General features: G+C 36.9%; 1 protein-coding gene across 3 annotated transcripts in view; it reads left to right on the top strand.

Moving 5' to 3' along the window:
- The window catches only part of LOC149085268 (uncharacterized), a 55,381-nt gene extending 29,778 nt beyond the window's left edge, over positions 1-25,603 (top strand). For 2 of the 3 annotated variants that reach the window (XM_089233181.1, XM_089233180.1), the window contains 7 exons: positions 6,105-6,230; positions 10,801-10,890; positions 13,327-13,415; positions 20,072-20,150; positions 23,521-23,717; positions 23,898-23,955; positions 24,339-25,603. In XM_089233181.1, coding sequence (XP_089089307.1) covers positions 6,105-6,230; positions 10,801-10,890; positions 13,327-13,415; positions 20,072-20,150; positions 23,521-23,717; positions 23,898-23,955; positions 24,339-24,482 — 783 coding nt within the window. In that variant the 3' untranslated portion in view covers positions 24,483-25,603. The remainder of the gene's footprint in view (positions 1-6,104; positions 6,231-10,800; positions 10,891-13,326; positions 13,416-20,071; positions 20,151-23,520; positions 23,718-23,897; positions 23,956-24,338) is intronic. The other variant, XM_089233182.1, reaches the window with a different exon arrangement.
- Positions 25,604-26,062: the final 459 nt, after the last annotated feature.

Below are 26,062 nucleotides of genomic sequence, written 5' to 3'. Positions count from 1 at the left end.
AAAAAAACTCTGTTGCCACGATCACAAAGACCTACAACACAAATATGTATACAGTAAATTTCAAATCTACACATTAGCAATTTGGAGGATAGATGGTACCACCTACTGAACACAAAACATGCCAAACACTAGATACACACACAAGCACACTCACCAACACAAATCTTACATAGCTCTCATTATCAGGTGGGAAAATCATGGCCCCACATCCTGGAGCAAGGGCCCCTAGGATGGGACTTTTGTCTTGCCCCAGACCAGACTTTTCACGGGCCCCTTTATAGTGACTTTGTTGCGTGAAAAACAAAAGATGATGAGAATAGTCCCGAGCTCCAGGGCTGGAGCCTTGTCAGCCTCCCCCTTGTGGGGGCCATGGAAAAAATATGAGGCAGTTATTGTGGGCCATGTATTATTTCAGTCAGGCATGATAATTTTTGGAGATTCGTCCACCCCTGTTACACGACAATTGCTTATTTATCAAATTCACCATCCTAGATAGACAATTATGCATAATCACCTGCAAATGTAATATATTTACTGTATATGAACAAAATTGATAAAATTTTATGAAATTACAGTTTATTATACATAATAACTAAATTTATCTTTTTTGCCATAATGTATATAGTGTGTAAAGGCTGGCATGTGAAGAGAGTGATTATTTGATGAATCCTATTGAATGTGAATTTTTTTTCCTTGGTTCTTTACTGCAGCATGGCTTCAAAATTATTATTTATCATTTCCTTTTAACCATATTCAAAATTTTTTTAAATAAAACTCACCATTTTTTGTGGTAGCATTTTTATAAAATTTCTGTTCTTCCTTCATCTTGTTGTAACATGATATTTTTTATTTTTAGCAGAGTATTGATTGGTCAATGACGACATACTCGAAATTGCAATTTTTTAGTCACATGACTTCAAGAATTATGTTTAAGAATCAACATGGCTGCATTCAAAGATTGATTCTTAAATGAATAAATATTTTTAAATATATTATTAAGAATGAGAAGGTTCTATTTATGAATGGGCTTTTAAAGTACCTACATAACTTTTTCACACAACATCCAGTTTTTTGTATATCTTGCATAAACAAATGGAGAGCAACATCATGTCATATATATATATATATATATATATATACATACATACAGGGTGATTCACTACCAGTGCGAGAAACTTGCAGAAGGGGTAGGGGGGCACAAAGACCATTTTCAAATCGCATAACATTGCAGGGTCGGAAATGCCTTCTTCATGCGATAGAGGGCATTGTACAGGAGTTCGACTGCACAACAATCCCACTAGAAACTAGCATTTGAGAACCAGTCGCTGAGGTAGTAGGATGGATGAATACTCAAACATTGAATTGGGGGACATGCACCTCATGTATGGAGCTGCGGACTGTAATGGATGTGCCTCTCTGCGCTTGTACCAAGAATGTTTCCCAAACAGGCGTGCTCCTCATCATCCAATCTTCACATGTCTGCGCAGAAGGTTATGTGAGAATGATTGTTTCGAGAGAGCTACCATGAATCGAGAGCGATTGACAAGAATGCCGGTCAATGTGCAGAATGTCCTACGTCTTGCTGAAAGAAATCAAAGTACGAGTACTCAAGCGATAGGGTATTTGATTGATTGGGTATTTCCCAAACCACAGTATGGAGGATACTGTCAGCAAACAAAATGAGTGCATACCATTTCCAGTGCGCCGAAGCAGTGACGCCTGAGGATAATCAACACCAGATGCATTTTGGTACTTGGTTTCTTCAACTTCGTCCGGCAGACCCCAAATTTGCTGCATCCGTTTTTTTCACGGATGAGGCAAGTTTTACAAGAGAGGAAACCTTCAATCCTTATAATGCCCATTTGTGGGCTTTGGAGAACCCCCATGATACACAAACATGTGCATTTCGAAGCCGTTTCTCTGTAAGTGTTTGGCCCAGCATTGTCGAAGACCACCTCATTGGACCTCACCTCTTTCCCCCTTGTCTGGGCGGTAAAGAATGCATGATCTTTCTGCAGCAAGTCCTGCCAGAACTTATCAAAGCAGCACATGTTTCTCAGTTGTTGCACCGTTTAATGTGGCTCCAGCATGATGGGACTCCCACCCATTACACCAATGATGTCCAGCAACACCTAAGCGTTACATTTCGACATCATTGGATCGGTCGCGGTGGTCCGGTTCATTGGCCAGCTAGGTCGCCAGACCTATCGTGCCTGGATTTCTTCTGCTGGGGTCATATGAAGTCATTAGTTTATGAGACCCTCGTTGAATCAGTTGAAGACTTAAGTGCTCATGCAACGTATGAAAGTTGCATTCCCGGTTCAATTAATTATTTTATGTATTCCAATATTGCACCACAGATGACAAGAATGAATTAACAACACATTTTTCCTTTAAAACATTTATTTGAACATTCCGAGATCAGATCGCACACAAATAATATTCCACTCAAACTTGATTATCAATATTAGATTTTCGTTAAAGTTTTCTTTTAACAACAGAGGTTCTAGAAAAAGTTTCGTTCTCACCAATCACATTCCGTCAAACCACCATCACGAGTCACACGATTCAATTAAGAGGTTCATCCCAATCATCACTTGATGATGTCTCCGCAGCATTGGGGGAGCAGGTAACCAACAGCATCTCCGACGAACTTCTGTGTTAGCAGACTTGATCTAATCCAATTCGATCAGTAATGTAGCAGCCATGTGAAGAAATCTGACAACCACCAAACCTTTAGCACATGATGTCGGTACAGGCAATTGGCAACCAGCGTAGCCGTGCCTAAGTCTGCTACTCAATCAACGGTCCATGATGATGCAAGAGACTATGTCCGGCGTGCACCTCACCAGGCGAAACGTCTTAGTAAGAAGAGCAGTTCAGTACATTTTTGACTCTGTATATTTGCGCCCGTTTCCAGTATACCGCCACTATTTAAAGGGAGCATTCCCAGCATCCCTTGTTTTCTCCATCGAGTCAGGATGCGCATTCTTCTGCTGTGGAAAACTAACACATAATGACAGGCAAGTGCTCTTTGCATAACTATTCAGAATAAAAATGCAATTATGACAAGAAATCTGGCAATACTGATACTGAAATGTAAACAATGCCGGAAGATCAGTAGTAGTAAACAATGCCAGTTCGCTGTAGAAAATCTACAGCGAACCGGTTCTTGGAGGTGAATTAAAGGTCAGACAATAAATAAAGATTTCAAAATGACTAGATCTAGTACTATTCCGTGCAGGGCCCAAGGAAATGTTACACTCACATCTCTGCAACTGTCAGGGAGATCTGAGACATGCCAGAAATCTACTAGAATGTTAAAGATTCCATGCAGCACTGATGTTAAGCCTGTGTGAGTGCTCATGGTCGAAATTTCGAACACCTTCTGTAGCATGTGTGCTTTTTGCAAAACTTGTCATTAAAATGCTTTATATTACACCAACGTGTTACTGTTTCTGTTCTTGTCTTCTTTGCTCGTTTTCACCCTAGCTTGTGTCGAAGGCATTTCCAACCTTACAATGTTATGTGATTCCGAATTGTCTTTGTGCCCCCCTACCTCTCCTGCAAGTTTATCGCATTGGTAGTGAATCACCCCTTATAGCCATCTGGTGGCCTGTTGTCTATGAGCTATTAGCTGATCATGTCCATTGCACGGGTCCCGTTTGATATATATACGCTCCAAAGGAAGGAAAATCTCTATCTCGTCTGTAGCTTAGTGGTGACAGCACTCGTCAGGCAAATGAGGGGCTTGGGTTTGATTCATAATACAGATAGAGATGAGTTTTTTCCTTCCTGTAATCAACATCTCAAAAAATAAGCATTTTCACGCAACATCCAGTTTTCTGTATATCTTGCATACATAACTATGTAAAAATATGTATGAGTTGTCTGTGTATTTTTGCTTTTCTTAATTTAAATTGTGCTCAGTTGACATGAATATCATTAGAACACTGAATATTAATTTTAAAGTGACAAAATTAAATATACACTGCTGGCCACCGTAAATGCAACACCCTGAAGGAAGCATGCAAATAATATGAAATTTACAACATGCATTAGCGGAGGTGAGATATGCAAATGATTAGAATTTCAGCGCAGACGCACATCACGCGCGCCTGTGGCGCCACTTCAAAGCGCTATTTAAGGCTTGGAGATTTCGACGATTTGAAGTACGGCAATTGTGTTTTTCTTGTGGTTTTTTCAAAAAAACGATCAATTATGCCTCGTAGAAAACAGCGATCATCTCTTGATCAAGTATCCGAGTTCGACAGAGGAAGGATAGTGGCCTACCGAGATTGTGGATTATCTTTCAGGGAAATCGGTAGTCGTGTTGGACGAAACCAAACAACTGTAATGCGGATATGTGATCGTTGGATGCAGGAGGGTACGACGGACCGACGTGTTCGATCGCATCCACCTCAGTGCACCACTTCACGTGATGACAGGCGTATTGTGCGTATGGCAGTGATGGATCGCTCAGCCACATCACGAACCATAGCACAGCACATTCAGTCTGTACCGCATCATCAAGTGTCTGCGCGTACCATTCGACGCCGTTTACAGCAGAGTGGTCTGTCCGCAAGACGTCCATTGCTTCGTCTACCCTTGACGCAGAACCACAGACGTCTCCGCCGCCAATGATGCGATGAAAGAAGGATGTGGACGGCACAATGGAATGAAATTGTCTTTACTGACGAGTCACGCTTCTGTCTGCAACACCACGATGGTGGGATTCGAGTCTGGAGACACCGTGGAGAGAGGATGCTGAACAGCTGCGTTATGCACCGCCACACTGGTCCTGCACCGGGTATTATGGTATGGAGCGGTATTGGATATCACTCTCGCACTCCTCTAGTACGCATTGCCGGTACTTTAAAAAGCCAGCGCTACATCTCCGAGGTGTTGGAGCCAGTTGTCCTTCCTTACCTTCAGGGCTTGCCCGCAGCCATATTTCAACAGGATAATGCGCGACCACACGTGGCACGCATTGTCCAAAGGTTCTTCGTCAATCGCCAGATTGAATTGCTTCCCTGGCCAGCTCGCTCTCCGGATCTTTCGCCGATAGAAAACATGTGGTCCATGGTTGCTCAACGATTGACCCAGATTACATCCCCAGCTGCCACATCAGATCAACTTTGGCAACGCGTGGAAGCTGCTTGGTCTGCTGTACCCCAAGAACACATCCAAAGTCTCTTTGAATCAATGCCGAGGCGTGTGGCAATGGTGATCTCCAACAATGGCGGCTACTCTGGCTACTGATTTTGGCAGGAACCACACTTCACAGAAGTCTATAAATTTAATCATTTGATGCTTGGTCAACATGTTATCTACAAAATAAATATTGTTGCGATATCTCTTGTCTTTCTTGGTGTTGCAATTTGGGTGGCCAGCAGTGTATTTTTTATTTGAACTGTTTTGTAATTACTACCATTATACAACTTAAATTCCTGTTAGTTTAAGCATGGTTTTTGTTACTCTTGTTACCCTCTTTCCCACTGTTACCCTTGGTAATTAAGGGTCTACTATATTAAGATACTCATTACAGGGACTATTCACTGCCACATTCATTTTTCAAAATCATTTCTTCCACACATCTTTATTCATTGCAATTTTTATTATTTTCCAGTAGGAATTGTTTTGATTAGAAATCACATTTCTCCAGAATGAGAATCAGTCATAAATTGTAGTAATCTTGCATGAATCAGCAGCATCAAATTGTTTGATACCATTATCAATGTATGATATTGCCTTTAGTTTGATAAATGCCTTTTAGTTTGCCTTTAATGGTCAGCTGCCTGTTTTTGGCACTATTTCACCTTACTCTTCGTAGGAAATAACCACAAAAAAAAAGGGGAAGTTACTTAATAAAATTTACAGCTTGACAGAAAATACGTACCTTGTTGTTGACATAACATTGACTCAATTTGTATGTCAGCAACCATTTTCCTGCATATTTTGCGTATTCATTTAGTTTTGATTCCCAGTATAAAAATTTTGTGCAATTTATTCCTTACTTTGCAGTTCCCCTGCTGTTTTCTTTATTTTTAATTATTTCATTGGTCTTAAAAGTCATAACTCTCATTTCTGCTTTATTTTTTAAGGTTTGGAATATCCGTACCAATAGTCCATGGTCTGTAATGACCCTTGTTGGTCATTCTGGAACCGTTAGATGTTTGCACCTGGAAGGCAATAGGCTTGTTAGTGGCTCAAGTGACTGCAGTATAAAGGCAAGGAAATAAACTTCTTAATCTTGTTTCCCTCAGTCTTTTCTCTTAGTGTTATACATCTATTTTTTTTCCTCTGTTCGCAAATTTTTCCAAGATGTTTTTTAAAATTTGCATATAATGAAGTAATTTAATAAGAATATCTTTTTAGTGTTCAAAGATTTTTTCCTTCAAAATTTAAGATGAATTTTACGTTTTCATATATTTTTTGGCAAATCATGACAGGGTGATTATGAATAAAGTTCCTATATTCTGAGTACTTTTTCTCAAAAGCTACTCATTCGAATACAACCAAATTTTCAGGATATTTTACTGAGATGACAGGATAGACTAGGCTGACCATATTTCCTCGAGAGAAATACGGGACATTGGGATTCCAAATACGGGAAAATACGGGACATCGCCAATTATCGCCAAAAACGACGCCAAAACCAGACAAAGTTGCCAAATATTGTTGAAATTACGGATACATCACAATGGCGGGAAATGATGCATTACTGCAAATTGCAGTGGATTAAAATGTATTCCACGAAAAAAAAAAACGTTCACCAAGGCAAATGTGGGAGATTAGTATTCTCATATATAGACGTAATTATCATAAAATAATTTATGAGTTGAAAAATAATGTCAATCTTTGACTTCAGTAAACAACTGGACTTCGTGTAAAATACGGGAAAAACCGGGACACTTTTGCCGAAAAGTCGGGACGGCCAAAAAAACAGAAAATACCGGGACTGTCCCGGGAAATACGGGACGTATGGTCACCCTAGGATAGACATTTATCCAGTGAAAAAATAATTCAATTTCTTACCACCAGGTGGTGCTTTTTAATGTATCTTCCTTTTTCTCATGGTCCATACAGCACATAAACCAAGTTTCAATGAAATTCATCCACCAGAACGGGCACTACACAGGTCTGAGTAGTTGAAACTACTAAAACTACTAGCATACTGAAACTGCGCAGATCTATATGTAGCGCCCATTCTGGTGAATGAATTCCATTGAAATGTGGTTGATGCACTGTATGGACCATGGGAAAAAGAAAATACATTTAAAAGCGCCACTTTTTCATCTGGTGGTAAAAATTTTTTTTATTGATTTGGAACAATTTTTTATTGCATAAATCTCTCTCCCGTGGTCTCGTTAAAATATCCTTAAAATTCAGTTGCATTTGAATGAGTAGTTTTTGAGAAAAACTACTGAGGGTATGGTAACTTTAATTACAATCCGTATCCCTGCATTAGCCGGCATGCTGTAAAAATCGAGGGTCGACAGCTTTTTTAATGTTGGACTCTGGTCAATTCTCGGCATGCCAGGAAAAGCAAAGTTCAATAAGGTCCACAAAATAAATTCAAAAGACTGATATTAATTTATATTAACACTTTCGGGTCTAAGCCCGAGCCTGACTCTTTTGTTGAAGAGAACTAAGCCCGAGTCAGACTGGGGCTTAACTTTTAACTCTAGTAGCTATAAAATGGCTGAATATATATGTTCCCAGTGTTTTTAAACATAATCTACAAATCTTCTAGTTCCAAAAAAAAATAAATATAGATATATATACTTATAAATGGCAGCAGCCAACGGATGTAGTTTTATGAAATGATGTAGAAGTAAGTATAGTTGAAACACATTTGTCTTTCTAGATAAGGTAGCCATGTTTGTTGATGACAAGATGATTTTTTTTCATCACAAACATTTTGAGATATTTGTACAACATTTGGATAAGTTTTTATTCAGAATTGTTTGAAATTTTATGTTAAAAAATGATGTTTTCTTATGCGGAACTTTTTTTAAAACTCTAAAACATAATTTTTTAATTATTTCTCATTAAATATTAATTATTAGTACCTTTAAATAATTGCTATATTATGAAAGAAAAGAGTTTGAAATTTTTAGTTAAAAAACTTTTGAGATGTATATATTCTAAGTATTTTTAAAAAATGATGAAAACTGCCAAAAACCCTCAGTCCACAGGGACAAGCATAGTCGAAATAGCTCGGACCCGAAAGTGTTAAGAACAGAATAAATAAGCAAATAAGAATGAAATATCTAAATCAATAGTTTTCATTGAAGCAAACGTGTTTTGTCCGGAAACATAAAATTTGAGAATTTACTTATTGCTTTAATTTAATTATTGTCCACCTAATATATTAAATACGGATACTATAGCCTACACACACTGTTCAGAGATGCAAGAAATATGCTGTCAATTTTGAAATACAGTATCATGTCTTGCAGTGTAATTCTTTAATTTTTGTGCGGCTTAATCCAATTTTACACACAGGATTAAGAAATTCAAAAATGCTTTGCTGTACACAGAGTTTTGACACTTCATTGTGCACTAAACTTTGCATTCAACTCATCTAATCTAAGCAAAATAATATGCTGCTATCTGGAAAAAGCAAACATAAAGTTTGAACTATTTAAATTTATTTTGTAAAATCGAAATTATCCAGAGAAAAAACAAAGTTCAAATAAACAAATCAATCAATACAAAAATCCAGATATCTAAGAATTTTCTGGAATCTGACTCAAATTTCCTGCCATGCCCAAAAATACAGGTGTTCTTGGCATGCTGGTCTCCCCATATGTTTCTCCCCACACCAGCTAATGCAAGGGAATACTGTACTTTGAAGTTATATCATTATTTCAATCTAATCTGATTTATTCTTTCTCCCATATGAAGTAAAATTCTATTTCTGTCTTTGCCTAAAGTCTTTTCTTTGATATGGTGTTAACTAGAAAATGTAAATTACCAGATCAGATTAGAATTTAGCTTAAAAGGTTTCGGGTTCTTTGGCCAACGTGAAGTACATTCTCAAGAAATCTTACGTTACATGCGAGCAAAAGGCTAATGTGCACTTCTCCACAACTGCATGGGATACAGTAAACCCCAGATGTTTTCAGACCGTCCCGTTGATCTTTGGCCAACCTAAGGCTTTCTGGTGGGCTTGAAGATGGTCTTGATGCCAAATTTTCTCAGGTGTCATCCAATTCTGTCCGTAACTCGAAGAATGTAAGGGAGAAACGCTTTTTCACGTCAATGTCTGGTGCAAAGGGCAAGACGAATCTGTGAGCCAAAACATTTTGATGAGGAAAATGTACACCTGATTCGGACCTTCCAAGCCAATGAATACTCTATGGGGTATGTAATGAGGTCCATACATCCAAAAAACACCTCACGAAAAGTAGAAGAACCAGCGACCGAAAAAGCATTTCTCCCTTACATTTCTCAAGTTACGGACAGAATCAGACGACACCTGAGAAAATTTGGCATCAAGACCATCTTCAAGCCAACCAGAAAGCTAAGTGAATGCCTCAGGCCAGCCAAAGATCAACGGGACAGACTGAAAACATCTGGGGTTTACCGTATCCTATGCAGTTGTGGAGAAGTGTATATAAGCACTACACACACACACACAAAAAGATCAATATCGACCAGATTTGTCAAGCAAAAATGAAATTGTAGACTGGATCAGGTTGACTAGTCAGCCGTAGCAGAGCATGCCCTGACCAAGGACCACAAAATTCTCTTCGCAAACACCCAAGTGTTATCCAACGACATGAGATATTTTGCACATATTTTTAGAGGAGCAATAGAAATTCAAAAGCACAAGAACTGCTTCAACAGAAAAAAAGAGAGGATGAAAATCAACAGTGCTTGGTTTCCCATTTTAAAAATGATGAGATTGAAACCCAAGCATTATCTAGATTCCTTAGGAACAATTTCGGCCAATGGGAAAAACAGACTGGCTCAACAGACAATCCCGATGAGGCAGTGGGACTCAAGCAGGAAGAAGGCGTAAGTAGTTGCCTTTTGTCCGCATGTAACATAAGATTTCTTGAAAATGTTCGCCACTCGTGCGAACGAAACGTCGAAAGACGAAAACTGTACTCTACGTCTGCCAAAAAAAAACCTGAAAACTTTTAAGCTAAATTCTAATTTACATGATGGCCACAAAATCTTTTTTTGCTTCATTACCAGATCAGAGCTTGATAATTTTCTGACATTAATCTTTCCATATCTCATTGTTCTTTTTTTTAAGCCTTGTGGGGGTTAATTAGCACAACATTCCAAATCAATGTAATTTCAATAGAACTGTTCTGTGCAGCACTGTTCATTGTACCTTATTACAGTCATAAAAATTAAATTTTTTGAAATTTTCTCTGAGGAAAATCACTCAAAAATATACACTGTATGTGTTGCAAATGGTGCAAATTTCATTGTGCTCCTGTCACTGAATGGCTACTAGTGATTCATTAAAAATAAAATGGTGAAGCATGCAATTCATAAAAGCAACACTATAATATCATTTTTGTTAGTGAAAATAGTTGATTTGCATGCAGAAATTTCTTTTCTTTTTGTTTTGTTTCTTGTGGAGGGATATTTAATTGCAATAATTGTACACTGATTATTATTTTGGATGTTAGCTGATCTTTTGAAGGCTTGTATAAAGGTACTGCACATGTGTAATGCTGTTCAATTTAGTAATTTGCAGCTTAATGTAATGAAGTGTTTTAGCTTTTTAAACTTTTTCTTTAATTCTAATTATATAAAATTACAATGAGATAGGTCTGGGACTTGAGCACACAACATACATGGTCAAGTATAGCATGCAAGGTCACAATGATTGGTCACACAGATACTGTGCGATGTTTACAGGTAATATATTGTGTTCATATGATTCCTGAAATATACACTGCAGAGCCAAAAAAACTGGTACACCTCCTTAATATCGTGTAGGGCCCCCGCGAGCACGCAGAAGTGCCGCAACACGACGTGGCATGGACTCGACTAATGTCTGAAGTAGTGCTGGAGGTAATTGACACCATGAATCCTGCAGGGCTGTCCATAAATCCGTAGGAGTAAGAGGGGGTGGAGATCTCTTATGAACAGCACGATGCAAGGCATCCCAGATATGTTCAATAATGTTCATGTCTGGGGATTTTGGTGGCCAGCGGAAGTGTCTAAAGTCAGAAGAGTGTTCCTGGAGCCACTTTGTAGCAATTCTGGACGTGTGGGGTGTCACATTGTCCTGCTGAAATTGTCCAAGTCTGTCGGAATGCACAATGGACATGAATGGGTGCAGGTGATCAGACGGGATGCTTACGTACCTGTCACCTGTCAGAGTCGTATCTAGACGTATCAGGGGTCCCATATCATGCCAACTGCACACGCCCCATACCATCACAGAGCCTCCACCAGCTTGAACAGTCCCCTGTTGATATGTAGGGGCCATGGATTCATGAGGTTGTCTCCATACCCGTACACATCCATCAGCTCAAAGCAATTAGAACCGAGACTCGTCAGACCAGGCAACGTGTTTCCAGTCCTCAACAGTCCAATGTCTGTGTTGTCTGGCCCAGGCAAGGCGTAAAGCTTTGTGTCGTGCAGTCATCAAGGGTACACGAGTGGGCCTTCGGCTCCGAAAGCCCATATCAATGATGTTTCATTGAATGGTTCGCATGCTGACACTTGTTGATGGCCCAGCATTGAAATCTGCAGCAATTTGCGGAAGGGTTGCACGTCTTTCATGTTTAATGATTCTCGTAAGTCAAGTCTTTGGTCCCGTTCTTGCATAATCTTTTTCCGGCCGCAGCGATGTCGTAGATTTAATTTTTTACCGAATTCCCAATATTCACGGTACACTCGTGAAATGGTCGTGCGTGAAAATTCAAATTTCATCACTACCTCGGAGATGCTATGTCCCATCTCTCGTACGCCGACTATATCACCACGTTCAAACTCACTTAAATCTCGATAACTTGCCATTGTAGCAGCAGCAACTGATCTAACAACTATGCCAGACACTTGTTGTGTTATATAGGCGTTGTCGACCGCAGCGCCGTACTCTGATTGGTTCCATATCTCTTTATTTGCATATGCATGCCTGTACCAGTTTTTTTGGCTCTTCAGTTTATATACCACACAGAAAGCTTTAAACTGTATTTGTGTTAGTCACTGTAATTGTTAAACTAAAGACCTTTTATCATACAGAATCAATAAATTTTTCAGTGGGGCATCAATTGCAAACAGATAAGTGTGGACCTTATAAAAACCTCAATAGGCCCATGTTTGTTAAATCTTTTTTTGCATGTTTTATTATCATGTGGTATGAGATATTAGTCTCATAGTTTTAATGTGGATTGTAGCATAAGTGGTGCTGTGTCTAGTGGTAACCTTATCTTTGTGTTGGAGAGAGGAAAACTACAAGACAAGAGTAGTAGAGGTTTGCAAGTACACTGAAACTGAATGCCAAGAGGCTGAAATGATATTCCTTTCTACTTTGGTTTTTGTTTTATAAAGATTTTCATCAAAGTAATAATCATTGATGGGACTATATTTTGATTCTGTTCAAGACAAGTTTCCATCTCATACAGTGTCCGTGGTAGACAGATTTCACTGTAAAAAGAATGACAGCAGCTCTGATCTGCTCTGCATCTAAATAAAATGCTTTTCTCATTATTTTGAATTTTGGTTGAATCTTGTGTGCCTTTGAATAATAATCACACACATGCTAAAAGAACAAGAAATACTAGATGTATTTCTTTTTGGATAGTGTGATATATTTTTGCAAAGAACATTTTGATTTTTTTTTCAAAATGCTGGGACTGTTAAAAAATGGCATTGTTAATTTTTTTTATATTTTGTGGAGGGTCTGTTTCTCAGATCCAGAATTTTCTGAAGGGTCTGGAAAGCAGACCCACATTTCAACTGGACACAGACCATTGCATTAAAATTAATTATCTTTTTGTTGAAAATCTAAATGTTTCTCCAGAAAACAAAATTAGCATCCTTCAAAAGCACTTTTGAAAAAGCATTATGCTTTAATTTACTTCTATTGAGTGAATAAAAAGTTAGTTTTGAGACTTTTTGTGTATATGAAACAATCTTTCAATTGTTGTAGCCTGGCCTAGTTGGTTCTGGCACCATTAAGCTCCAAAACATTTTTTTTCACTCATGAAGTTAAATGTTCATGAACGAAAAGAAGTTTACTAGTTTGATTCATAAATACAACTCATTTTGAGTTAGATGACAAAGTGTAAATAAAATAAAAGAATTATGAAGTTTTGTTTTATTTTTGTGGTATATGTTTAGGTTGATGATGAAAAAGTTGTGAGTGGTTCCTATGATCATAGTTTGAAAGTATGGGACATCAAAACTGGGATGTGTAAAATGACTTTAAGGTAATTAACTATATGTATTGTCTGAATTAGTCTGAATTAATGATGATGCCTCTAGAAAAAATATTAAAATAAAAAAAAATCCTTGTGATATTTTTTTTTAATATTCTGTCAATATTTTTTTTAATAAATTCTTATGCATGTTTAACTGCTAAATTTTTGTCAGCTTCACAATAACTTAAAAATTGCTATTTTTAGTTATTGTACATTTCAAAATATTCTTTGTCCCAACAGCAACAGTGGCACATTGAATGTTTCAATATTTTATCATCAGATGGCAGAAATGTCACTGTTGCATTCTCTAGTTTGAATTTATCAAGGAAAACTTGATAAACCCCTCAGGGTGTCTACCATCACAAAGTCCCAGAAAAGTTACGGAATGAGAAAAATGTCATGGAAGTCCCAAAAAGTCACAAAATTTGAGTAAAGGTCACAGATTTTTTTTGATTCTCCAGAGATTTTTTTTTTCAATTTTTTTCCATAAAATCTAGGCTTTGGAGAAGCTGTGGCATTCAATATTTTCTCTTCTCTCTCTCAGGTTTCTTTACTACTTTTTTTGCCCTGGAGGGATGTATGGGTGAGTAGCAACAGAAAAGAACAATGTCAATGTGTAGTCACCCTACATGAGGACAGACATTATATGGGTGGGGCAAAAAAGCAATTTAGCCTGGATGAACAAAAAATATCTTTTCTTTCTTTGCTTGTGGGGACCTTTCAACATCTGTAATATTCCCCTAAGCAGTGTTCTCAGGACCGCGTGATAATTCCTAGAGTAGTGGGATTTGACTAGCAAGACAGTTGGGAGTCCTCTTGGGAACAATATTGGTTTTTCGTAGAAAGGACATGACCTTCCCTCCACCTCGTGGAGCAGAGCTGTTATATATTTGGCGGGTCACAAGCCAGAGTTTTCACTGGGTGGGGGAGCTCTGTAGTGAATTTATAGCATGGAAAAAACAATAATGATGATGATTGCCCTGACCCTCAGGGCCAGGTGAAAAGGCATGCGTCTATCTTTTTACTGACTAGCTATAGCGAACGATGAGATTGTACAGTATGCACATGTGGCAGACCGAGAGAGTTCAAGAGAAACATCAGACTTATTTGCCATTAATTGTGTTGCGACGCAACATTTAGGCAGAATTTAAAGGAATGCCACAGTGGGTTAATTTTGCATAAGCGTGGTCAGCGCTAACGCGGTGACATTTTTTGCATTAAAATTGGCAACCATGATAACCGAATCAAGGTTTTGCTAGTTTTGGCAACACTTTATCAAACCACATTATTTGTAAATAAAATTCACATCACTGCATATTTTGTAAATAAAATTCACATCACTGCATATTTTGTAAATAAAATTCACATCACTGCATATTTTGTAAATAAAATTCACATCACTGCATATTTTGTAAATAAAATTCACATCACTGCATATTTTGTAAATAAAATTTTTTGTGTATAGTTTCTCCGTAGTTTTCCTCATTTCCTGCATATTTCGATTGACTATTGCACATTACGGCACATTAGATTGATTTCAGATAATAAATTGAATTTTTTGTGCAGCTGTATGTGTTCTTTGTCTGCCATCTTGAATTGACTCACCGTAAAAGTGGAGATTGCTTGGTGCAAAAAAAAATCACCACATTGGCGGTGACCAGGCTTATGGAAAATTGACCCCCATAGTGTTTCTAAAAGTGTGCGTTGCGGCTCGTAGGAGCATGGCCCCCCACAAGGGTGAGGCTGACATGGCTCCAGCCCTGGGGCCTGGTACGATTCTCATCATTTTTTTGTTTTTTCACACTACAAATTCACTATAAAGGGGCCAGTGAAAGTTTGGTCTGGGGGCATGCAACAGATTCCAGCCTGGGGGGCCCTGCTCCTGGATGTGGGGGCCATGCCTAGGAGCGTCGTAGCAAGCTGAAAATATTGATTTGTGCACCTATTTATGCTTTGAAGTAGTTCTTTTTTTATGGGAAAATATCTGCCAAACTTTTTGAGAAGCCGTGGCTGAACCATAAATTACGCAAGTGAGGCAGCTGACAAAAGAGAACCATTGAAATACGGTAACAAGCTTGCAATCTTAGACAGACAACAAAGCATGACGATAGAGCAAATAACAAGTGTCTAATATCGGCCTTCGAAAAATGTAAATAGGAAAAGGAATATGAAATCTGTCCTTCGGAAGGGCCCTGGGTTGATCTAGTCGGGCCGTCATGATTTTTTTGAAAAATTAACGAAAGCCCAATGTTTAAGCTGGATAAAAAATTCCTTTACCAAAAAAACAAAAATCTGAAAAAAAGCTTTAGAAAAATGCAGACATGCCAACATTGGCTTAAAGCTTGTCAGTAGTGATGAATGTTCAGCTTTGCCATGGGAAGGTGGGTACCCTGTTCTGAAGGTGGGACAATATAATTATAATGCAATAAAAAATACACTCAAAAATTTAATTTTTTTAAATTTTGATTGATAGTTCATTAAATACAGCATCTCATTGGCACTGGAACCTAGAAGGCTAACACCACATACCCCCCCCCCCCAGAAGCAACTTTCCTAGGTCCCAGAGTCCCTTAATAATTCATGGATATTCAATGCAATCCCAACCTGCATATGCCATTGTGGGCCGTATATACGGATGTCTTGCAACCCTAGATCCCCCTTCCCATCTTTGTATCAGAGCTTTTATGGCACCTACAATTAAACATTCTTTCCTACACAAATTCCACGAGCTCCACCATGCACTATGCAAATGAAGCCGGATCCGGACGCGCCGCGAAAAACCTGTCCACTCCACCATTTTGAATCACTCAAAAACTCAAGAACCTGTTTTTAACCCACAGCGTGACATAGTTTTGATGGGAAACAGGTTTTTGCACGTTTGGGCATCAGGGTTAGACGCAGCTTTATACAGATTGCCTTCCGTGCACAAAACAAAACAGATCAGCTTCGAGTTTGTCTTCTCTCGAACTCTCTCACGTGCATATACAAATTCATCTTTATGGTAAAGATCAATGCAATTCAAAAAATAATAAAAATAAGTAAAACACCGCAAGAAACTCAAAGACCCAATTTGTTTTTTAAATCGATTTCCGTAGTATTGAGTGTCTCCCTTAGCTTAGTAATTTATTGCGGCTGTCCGTAGAAACTATGGACAATCTGTAGTCGTTGGCAACTCTGAAAATGCTAAAATGCTAATGATTGATGGATGGATGTCTATCCAATTCGTATCTCCTGTATGCATTTTTTACGAAAGTGGCTACTACTTCCTTTGCATTATAAGATTTTCTTTTGCATTTTGTGAAAAATGCGACAGTAGCTTAAACCCTGCAAAGACCACAGTCCAGTCCAGTGCTTCTCAACCACCGGGCCGTGAGTGACTTATTATTTCATTTTTACCCATTGATTTTCCATGAATCGTGTGTATGTCCAGGCCTTCCAATCAACAAAAAGAAATCAGCTGTGCTGCTGGATTCCAAAGGTTTTGAGAACCACATCCTACAGTAGGGCCCTAAGCTGAGATCTTCGGCCGTGAAACACGGGTCCCCTATAGTGAATTGATAGTGTGAAAAAAAAATTGAGAATTATTCAGGTCCCCAGGCTGGAATCCTGTCAGCCCCCTACTCTACTTCACTGTGTGGGTGAATGGGGCATTGAGTGTCAGAATTGGAAAATCGGCCGGATTATGTATGCTAACTTTACACGATGGTTTCAGCTTTCGTATATAAGAAACATTTCATTTAATTTATTTTACCTGTGCCGATATGTTTTGTTTGCGTGTGGTAATGCAATCAGTAAAGAAATGGACTCTCATTCATGCACATTCTATTTAGATGGCATTTTCTTCTGATGCACATCCCTGTCTGGCGATGTGCATCGATTCCGACGGCAAACTGCCGATTTAGACAGTCAGCGCATAGGCGGAAATAGACTTGAAAGTCTGTAGGCATGATGATGATGGTGATGTCAATTCATGTATACGCAAATACATTAGATCAGTCGGCTTTACCTTTGGCACTGGGGGGACGTATCGCCTCCCATGAGTCGGCGCGATCGTTGAACCGATCGAACAAAGTGCTCAATCACTTACATCTCGTTCTGTTCAACGTTGTTTGGCTCTTTTGCTCTGTTTTGAACCCATTACTCCTATGTGTCACAGCGCTTCACAATGCAACTCGGCTGTTGTGCACAGTGCTTAATATTGATCAATAGTGTGTTCCATAGTTTGTATCTTGTTTTTGAAAGTTTTTTCGTAGGTGCTGATGGCACTCTATGACAAAAACATGGGTGGGGGGAGTCTAAGATTGCCAGACGACCGCATATACAACCTGCAAGGGTGTATACTGGGATGGATTGCATTGGATATTCATCATCTACTGAGGGTAGGCGATCTCACACAGTTGGTTGAAGGCATGGGTGGGAATAGAGAGAGGAAGGACATAGGGACGATCGCCCCCCACCCCAACCATTAACAAAATTATTGGCATAGGCAAAAGAGCAGAAGGTGGACACACACTCACATTTTTCCTCCCCTCCCCGTTCGAGAAACAAGCTGTAGGCACCTATGCTTTTGTGGGGGCGCTTATGTGGCTCAAGCCCTTAGGGTCCAGTTCCTATGGGATGTTTTAATTTAAGTTTTAAATTTAAAAGTTTTTACAAATTTAAAAAATATATATTTTTTTTTATTGTGATTGGAGGGGTTGTCCATCCATCCCCCCTTCGTAGTGAAGCTGAGCATTAAGCACTGAGAGGCTTCATGCCAATGTTGGCATGTCTGTATGTGTGTATATGTATTGACATCTTCATCATGCTCTGCAGAAAGTTTCGAAGCATTAAAATAATTGATTTATCAAGTGTTTTTATTTTGTAAATTCACTCGCATGTTCCCCCTTTCTTTAAGATCCCATATTTTATTAACCCAAACCCCCTAGGTGGTCGCTACTCACCGTTTGAAACCACTGATATAAGAAAACAGTCCAGCGTGGTTCATTTTGTTCAATGAGAAAAGGTCAAAGAAAAGTCACTGAATTTTGCTTTTGGTATTTGGTAGACACCCTGTAAACTCATTTATCTCAAAACTTGTTTTTTTTAGTTATGCACTATTGCAGCTCATAAGCGATTTGCGTCATCAGTTATACACAAATGTTTACATTTTTCCTATCTATCCATAATCACATAGCCTCCATTCTGCAGTTGTCTTAACCCATGGTCATGTTTTAACCGAATTAAAACTCAAAGCACAGTTTTGAAATGTGTTGCTGCATAGGACCCCACACTTGATGCAATTTCCACACGCACTGCAATATAAACAAAAAAAAAAAGTTACTTTTGCAATTATGAAACAAGACTGCTTGTGATTATTTTTGCAACTGGCTCTGTGGCTAGTAAGGGTGTCTCTGCACAAATTGTCTGCCTCAGACCGGTTTCACATGTTAGAAACTGAATCATGGCACATGGTCTATGACAGCTTTCAAATCAAATCTCTTTAAATAATTTTCAAGCTAAATTGTATTTTACAATGAAAAAAATTATCACTCACACTGGGATTGCTTGATTTCTGACATTTTACAAACGTGAACAAGTAAAACAAAATTGCATAAACAGCGCTAAAAACGACGATGAAGAATGTGATACTGCGCATGCAGAGACGTACTTTACAATTGTGTTACTCAAAACAGGTGGATAGAACCATCCATCCTGATGTGACATAGGCAACTCTCTGAGGTCAAATTATAAAGTAGTCGTTATAATCCGAGGTGAATCAAACTGAGGTTGCCTTGGATTACCAAAAAATAACAAAAAGTGCTTGAAATGTTATTTTTACTATGAAAACGAAAAACAAAAAGGACTTGAAAATAGTAAAGGCTACTGTTCTGCAATTCTTGAATAACTAGAGATAGGAATTTTTATGATGTGAAGGAACAACTTTCTTTTTAAATACTCTGCTTCTTTTTTCAATTGGCAAAGAAGATATTTTGAGAGTGGGGGGGGGGGCTCTCATGGTGTGAGCAATGTTGAAACACTGATAACTGTCAATCGCCTCTCCAATGACTATATATATTTGTATATAAGATCATATTTTTATTTTTGTATTGCATGGTACAGTGTCTGTGTTGTGTTGTTAAAATAAAATAAATATGTAAGCCATTATGAAGAAAACTCAAATTTGTTCCTCTTTCCTAGCACCCCTCAAGAGTAAAATGGTTGTTGGTTTGCTCAAGGGAGAGGAATACTTTATTGCAGTAGTTACCCATTACCGAATTGGGGCTGCCCAGACCCTTTCAAATTGAAATTATTGTACAATACATGCTCACATTATTAAAAAAAAATTAAACATGCCAGGTTCGTGGAAGTGAATGAAATGCTCACAGAGACCTCAAAATTAATTTTAGGTGTTGTAAACATTTTGTTGTAAATTATTCATACTAATCTGTTGCCAGAAACTAATTTCAGGCAGTGAACAGTTAAAAATCATAAAAATCGTAAAATTCAAAGTTTCCTTCAAGACTGAGAAGGTAAAAGTGAAAGAGAATTGTAACGTGAAAAGTTTTTGCCACAAGAAACTCACTTACCAATTCAGAAACATGTTTTATAAACATTTTCTTTTTTCTTTTACTAATGAAAAACCTCCTTTTACTTACTTTTTTTCTATTTTATATTTTTATAAGGGGTCATGAAGGTGCTGTTTTGTGTCTCCAGTTTGATGAAGTGAAAATTATTTCTGGATCTGGAGACAAAACAATAAAGGTAACAAGCAAAGCCTGTTAGAAAAACAGAAAAAATACAATAAATATTTTTTAAACCACTTCTGTGTTAAACAAAACCTACTAGAGGGTACCCATATTGTCCCACAAAGTTGAAAACTAGCTAACGTGGTGCCTATTTTTGAAGGGTTCTAAAGAAACTGTCTCAAACTATCTTCCAGTGGGTTTGACTAGCTCCCTCTCGAAAATACTGGAAATTGTCAGTAAATGGCAAATGATGAATAGATGAGGGATAATAAGGTATCGGTGGAAAATCAGCATGGTTCCAGGAAGAGGAAGGCATCCTTTGCTATCATGTGACTAAGTCTTTGGGCAAAGGCAAAAATGTTGATGATGTCTATCTGGATTTCCAAAAGGCATTCAATCAGGTCTGACATAGTAAACTCTTGAAACGTTTTACACGAGATTGGGGAATTTGTTGAATTATGGAGGACTGGTCACAGTGGGTTATGATGAATGGAGAATTTTCTGATTGGCCAGGTGTGACAAGTGTCCGTAAAGAAGTGTTCTACGTTCCATACTTTTTCACTTTTTATTGATAAACTCGATCAGAGATGGGTTAATAGGATTGTCATTAAATTTACAAATGATGTGAAACTAATGGATGTATAGTTTACAAGTGCATGGGTTCTCACTTTAGTTTGAATGATCCACATCTCACTTAAGAGTTGAATGGTAAAATTATTCGGGGTGCAACTAAGCTCCCTGATTTGAGAATTCTCATTGACAGGCAGCTTAGACTTTATGTATATTGTTCCCCAGTGGTCAAAGAATTGAAACACTGATCATGGTCACCCCACTTAAAGTTGAACCCTGACCCCTGCAATTGCTTTTTTATCCTCCATGCTTAAAAAATTAGGGTCAGTTGTGAACACCAAATTTTCCCGGGGAATGGATTCACACATTGGCGTATGCAAGTGGGGGGTTCTAACCCCCCTCAAGCCGAGATTATAGTGCTATTTTACAGGAAAGACGAACCCCCCCCCCCCCAGAAGAAAAAAAATTGAACCCGCCTCCCCTCTCCTCAAGAAAATTCTGCGTACGCCTATGGATTCACATGCACAAATTTGGCGACATAAATCCACTAAAATTATTTTTTCAGAAGACAAGGTATAATTTTTTTTAAAGTATTATTGTTGGCAAGAAAAAAGAAAAGAAGGCCAGAAAGTATTGAAAGGTATTACACAATTATTCTCCAAGGAAAAGGAGCCCTTAAGTAGGCCATAAAGTAAGAGGTGCTGATGAGTGAGTAAAATATTAAGGTATTATGCATGTGTGACTTCAAAATAGCAGAGTGCTTCCCTCTTTTCCTTAAATGGACAAACCCCACACATAGAATCATTGTGATAGCTATTGACGCTATAGCACATTAGAAATCACGACAGACCCGAATCTAACCATGGTTTTTTTTCAGATCTTATCTGCTATGTTCATCTCTCGTGTTTCCACTTCCCCAAAACAGTATCAGGATTTCATAGCTCGCAGGGTTGGTAGTACAGTTTATACAAACTGCAAGCCCCCTCTCCCCGTTTTTTCCCTCAATCTGTTCTTTCACACCCCTCTCATTTCTTTTCCAAGCAATGTTATGCTATAGAAGATTAAATAAATTTCCAACAAATATTCCCCATTGATTTTTTTTTTTTTTTGAAAATTGTTTATATTGTGTTTTAAATATTACTGTGTCATAACAATAATTTTCTCAGGATTTTGGGAACGGGAAATTTCAAAAAGTTCCTGAGAACAGATGATTGAAAATTCCTACCCGGTGCCCTTATGTACAGTTGTGGACCATATCTTTAAAAGGATATAGACTTGGTTGAAGGAGTTCAGAGAAGTGCCACTAGAACACTATGTGGTATGCATGACTGTAGTTATGAAGAGAGCCTCGATTCTTTGAATATGTTTTCTGGGAAAGAACGTTGGCGATGGGGTGATATAATTGAAGCATTCAAGATTTTCAATGTGATCGATATGATTTATCATGAAATATTGTTACACTTTCATTTGAATGCTTTGATTAGGGTGCACCAGTTTTGGTTGATTTAGGAAAATTCCAGGTTGTTGCTTCGAATGAGTTTTTCTCTTGCAAGGTTGTGAATAAATGGAATAGCTTACCCTCTGGTGTTGTAAATTCTATAACAATTGACACGTTTAAAAGGAAATATTCCCCATGGTGAGAGCAATCAAGAAGCTATCTATACTTAAATGGATGAGAGCTATATTTCTATGGGCAGAGTGTGCTATTCCTTCTATGAATTATTTCCAACTTTGAGTTGCTGTATTTAGGCTATGCCAACCATACTTTTTATGGGCTTCCTTTCTCAATATTATTTTTATTGTTATATATGCATACAAGGGTGAAAACTTGTGTCAGTTTCAGCTCAACTAACTCATAAACCCATGGTGATAGAAACATAACTTTCAATTAAAAAAAAGTGTCTGACTAACATGCCCATTTTTAAGTATGTCATTTGTTTTACTATCCACCCTATACGTACTGAGATGCAAAATTTAATTTTTTATATGGTCTCCCTGTTCTCTAACTTTCAATTAGAAAATTGTTTCTATGTCTCTCCTCAGTCAAACAAAAAAATTCTATGTTTCTTAGTGAAATATTCACCGAGATATTTTAGTTTAAAAAATCCCTGAAAGTGAAGGAAAGAACAGAATTTAATAATGAATAAACTCTAAAAAAGATTTGAAATATTCTTTTGCAGTTGCAGTTTATTAAAATTGTCCTACATTCTGAGATGTCCTTTAACTTTAAATCAGTGATATCTCTCAGCCAATATTGCACTTAGAAAAATTTTTTTCTTGGGCTCAAGACGGCAATAACTTTTTAATCTAAAGTTGAAAGATAGGAGGGGGAACCACATAAAAAATTAAATTTGTATCTTGGTACATATACAGTCTCTAGTAAAGTAAATGATATATTGTCACATTATTTGAATGCTTTTTCTGATTGAAAGTATGTTTCTATAACCAACGGTTCACAAGTTATTTGAGCTGAAACTGACTCAAGTGTTCACCCTATATAATATATTCATATTTTTTATTTTCTCTGTTAACTTTTTACCTTCTTTTATTATCCTTTCCAGCCACCTTGTTGGGCAGTCCAGTTTTCTTGTAGTAGTGGTTTTAGAATTTTATTTGTTTACCTTTTAAGAATTTTTGAATATTTTTATAGAATTTTGTATTGATCCAAATTCATTTCAAGAAAAATTTATTTACTTTATTCCAAAAAAAAAATTACCCAAAGGTCTCATTGCATTCATAAACTTTTTTTAATGCATTGAAGTTTTTAATTCAAATCAAGATCGCACTTGTTTAACACTTGTATAATGTTGCTTTAGATTTGGAGATTATCTCAAGGTGATTGTACTTTGACCTTAACTGGACACGAAGATGCAGTTACATGTTTGCAATTTGATGTTTCCAAAATTATCAGTGGATCGCTGGATAGAACCATTAAATTTTGGAATCTTAAAGATGGCAGCTGCCTTAGTACATTAGATTGGATGAAATCAGAAGGTCATACAGGTGTTGTAAGGTGAAATAAAAAAAATTCTTATATTGTTATAATAATATAAGATTTATATATATACATATACTGAAAAATACACACACACTGACATACATTTAATTATAATCTTGTATCATTTAATGTTTGGTTTAATTGACAAAATATGTTAGAACATTGATTTAATTGAATGTTTTTCATTTATTTCAGATGTCTGCAGGCTGATCGCTGGCGTATTGTAAGTGCAGGTGATGATAAAACTCTAAAGGTAAATTCTTAGTTTTCATTTTTATGCAGATTCAATTCACGTTTTCATATAAAACCTTATACCTTAAAGTTTCCCAGAAAACACAGGTTATTTAATTCAATATGATAGTTTAATTTAAGCTTATCTAATGACTAATCGGAGCTTAAAAGTATCATGCAAACTTGGGTATTGTAGAAGATTTATTTCCTCTTGTCCAAATACCCAAGATGTAGTTTGATGCAGTATGGCCTTATAGACCCATGCATAAAAAAAAAACTAAAAAAACACAACTACCAGCCAAAGAACCCATTTTTGAAATTGATTCTACTTCAAGTATGAATGTTCAAATTTTTTAATAGCTTTTTCTTTGACCTTTACTTATTTTTTACTTCTTTTTCAATTAGGTTTGGAGCTTAGAAACTGGAAAACGTCTTGTAACATTACGCAACCATTCAGATGGTGTAACTTGCCTTCAGTTCAATGACAGTGTTATTGTTTCTGGATCATATGACCAAACTGTTAAACTGTGGGATTTCAGTGTCTGTTGAAACTTTGTACATTACCCTGCTGCCTAGACTTTTGTCTTCCACTGCGGTGGTATTCATTGTGTGCTCCAACCAATTAGGATACATTTGGTGGTTTCACATAGAATAATTCATATTTTTTTACTTTCTCCTGCCAATAACTGTGTACGTCAAGCATGGAAGTCTAATGCAAAGAGTGAAATATATATATAATGTTGTCTTAGTTGTTTCATAATTCGGATAGCAAAATATATTTGTTGTTATTTACATGCTGGAAATGTCTGTAGAATTTGCCCATTTTGAATGTATGTGTTACACATGCATCACTTCAAAACTGAAATTTCTTTGGATTTTAGACAACTTCTATTATGCATTTTTATCTTTTTGCTTTTATGACAATAACACTTCTTTTAGTGTGGTGCCATTTTTTTTACACATACTCAATTTAAATGCTTTCAATTTAATTCTCTAACTTCTAAATTAGATCTTTCAGAGCCTTCAACTCCCCCTTCCCCCAATATATATATATTTTTTCTAATAACAAAATACTTTTTTAAGATAATCTATGTGCATTTGAAAAACAAATGTGATGGAATTAACACTCCAGATTAAGAACAGATTTGAAGGGTGGAAACGGTTATAGTACTTTTATTTTAATTTGTTTAATGTTTTATTTTTTCTAATTTTTTTTTACATGCCAATTTGCTTCAATCAGTGAAAAACGTAATAAAATTAACTACATCAATTATGTATTATTTTTTAAATTTAGGTGGAGATTAACTTGCTCCAAAAAGAAAAAATAAAATATTAATGAATTTGAGAGTTTTCAGCACAAAAAAGAAAAAAAATGTTTCTGTAAAATGGTCAAATGGTAATAAAAATCAAAATTTTCTAGTTTCTCACAAAATTGATAGATTGAAAATATTGCTGTTTTAAAAGATCCATCAACCACAGGTTTCCTACATGGATGACTTTTATAATGATATTATATACTAATGTTAGAGGTGAACATTAAAAGTATTACTTTATAAATACGATGTTAATAAAACATTTATGTGAAAGAACTTTAAGTATTTCAAAGCAATGTTAGCAAACAATTTATCAACATATAAATAAGTAATGATTTTTTGAACATGGCATATTTTAAAAAAAAAAAAAAATGAACCTCACCTACATGCAAACTAAGCCCATGCATTTTTTTTTTACAAAAACTTAAATTCACAAATGACTGCTCTTATCTTGGTTTTGCAATAAGCATAATAATAATTTTCACTTTCAGATGTAGAAAGTTTTCAAACATTATATTGTGTAATATATTACTGAGGAATCAAAATCTTAGCAAAAACAAACAAAATTGATCTACTTTGGCAAAATTTAATGTGATGCATCAATGAATTTCTGAAAGCTATTCATCTGGTGCCATAAAAATACATAAAATTTTATATGCAATGAATTATAATGCTAGTCTGGTTGCCCACAATGCAGTAGAATATTTTGTTGAGGATCACAAAAATTCAAACTGTTCAATAAATCTGTTACTTATTTGCTGTTCATTATAAATATCTGATTAATCACTTTATGTGTGCTGGTAATTTTAGTTTTCC

This window comes from Pholcus phalangioides, unplaced genomic scaffold (genome assembly GCF_987345545.1).
Source record: "Pholcus phalangioides strain wild (caught in Gottingen) unplaced genomic scaffold, Ppha-v1.0 ptg000007l_1, whole genome shotgun sequence".
Lineage (NCBI taxonomy): Eukaryota > Metazoa > Arthropoda > Arachnida > Araneae > Pholcidae > Pholcus > Pholcus phalangioides.
This window is presented reverse-complemented; position numbering and strand designations above follow the sequence as displayed.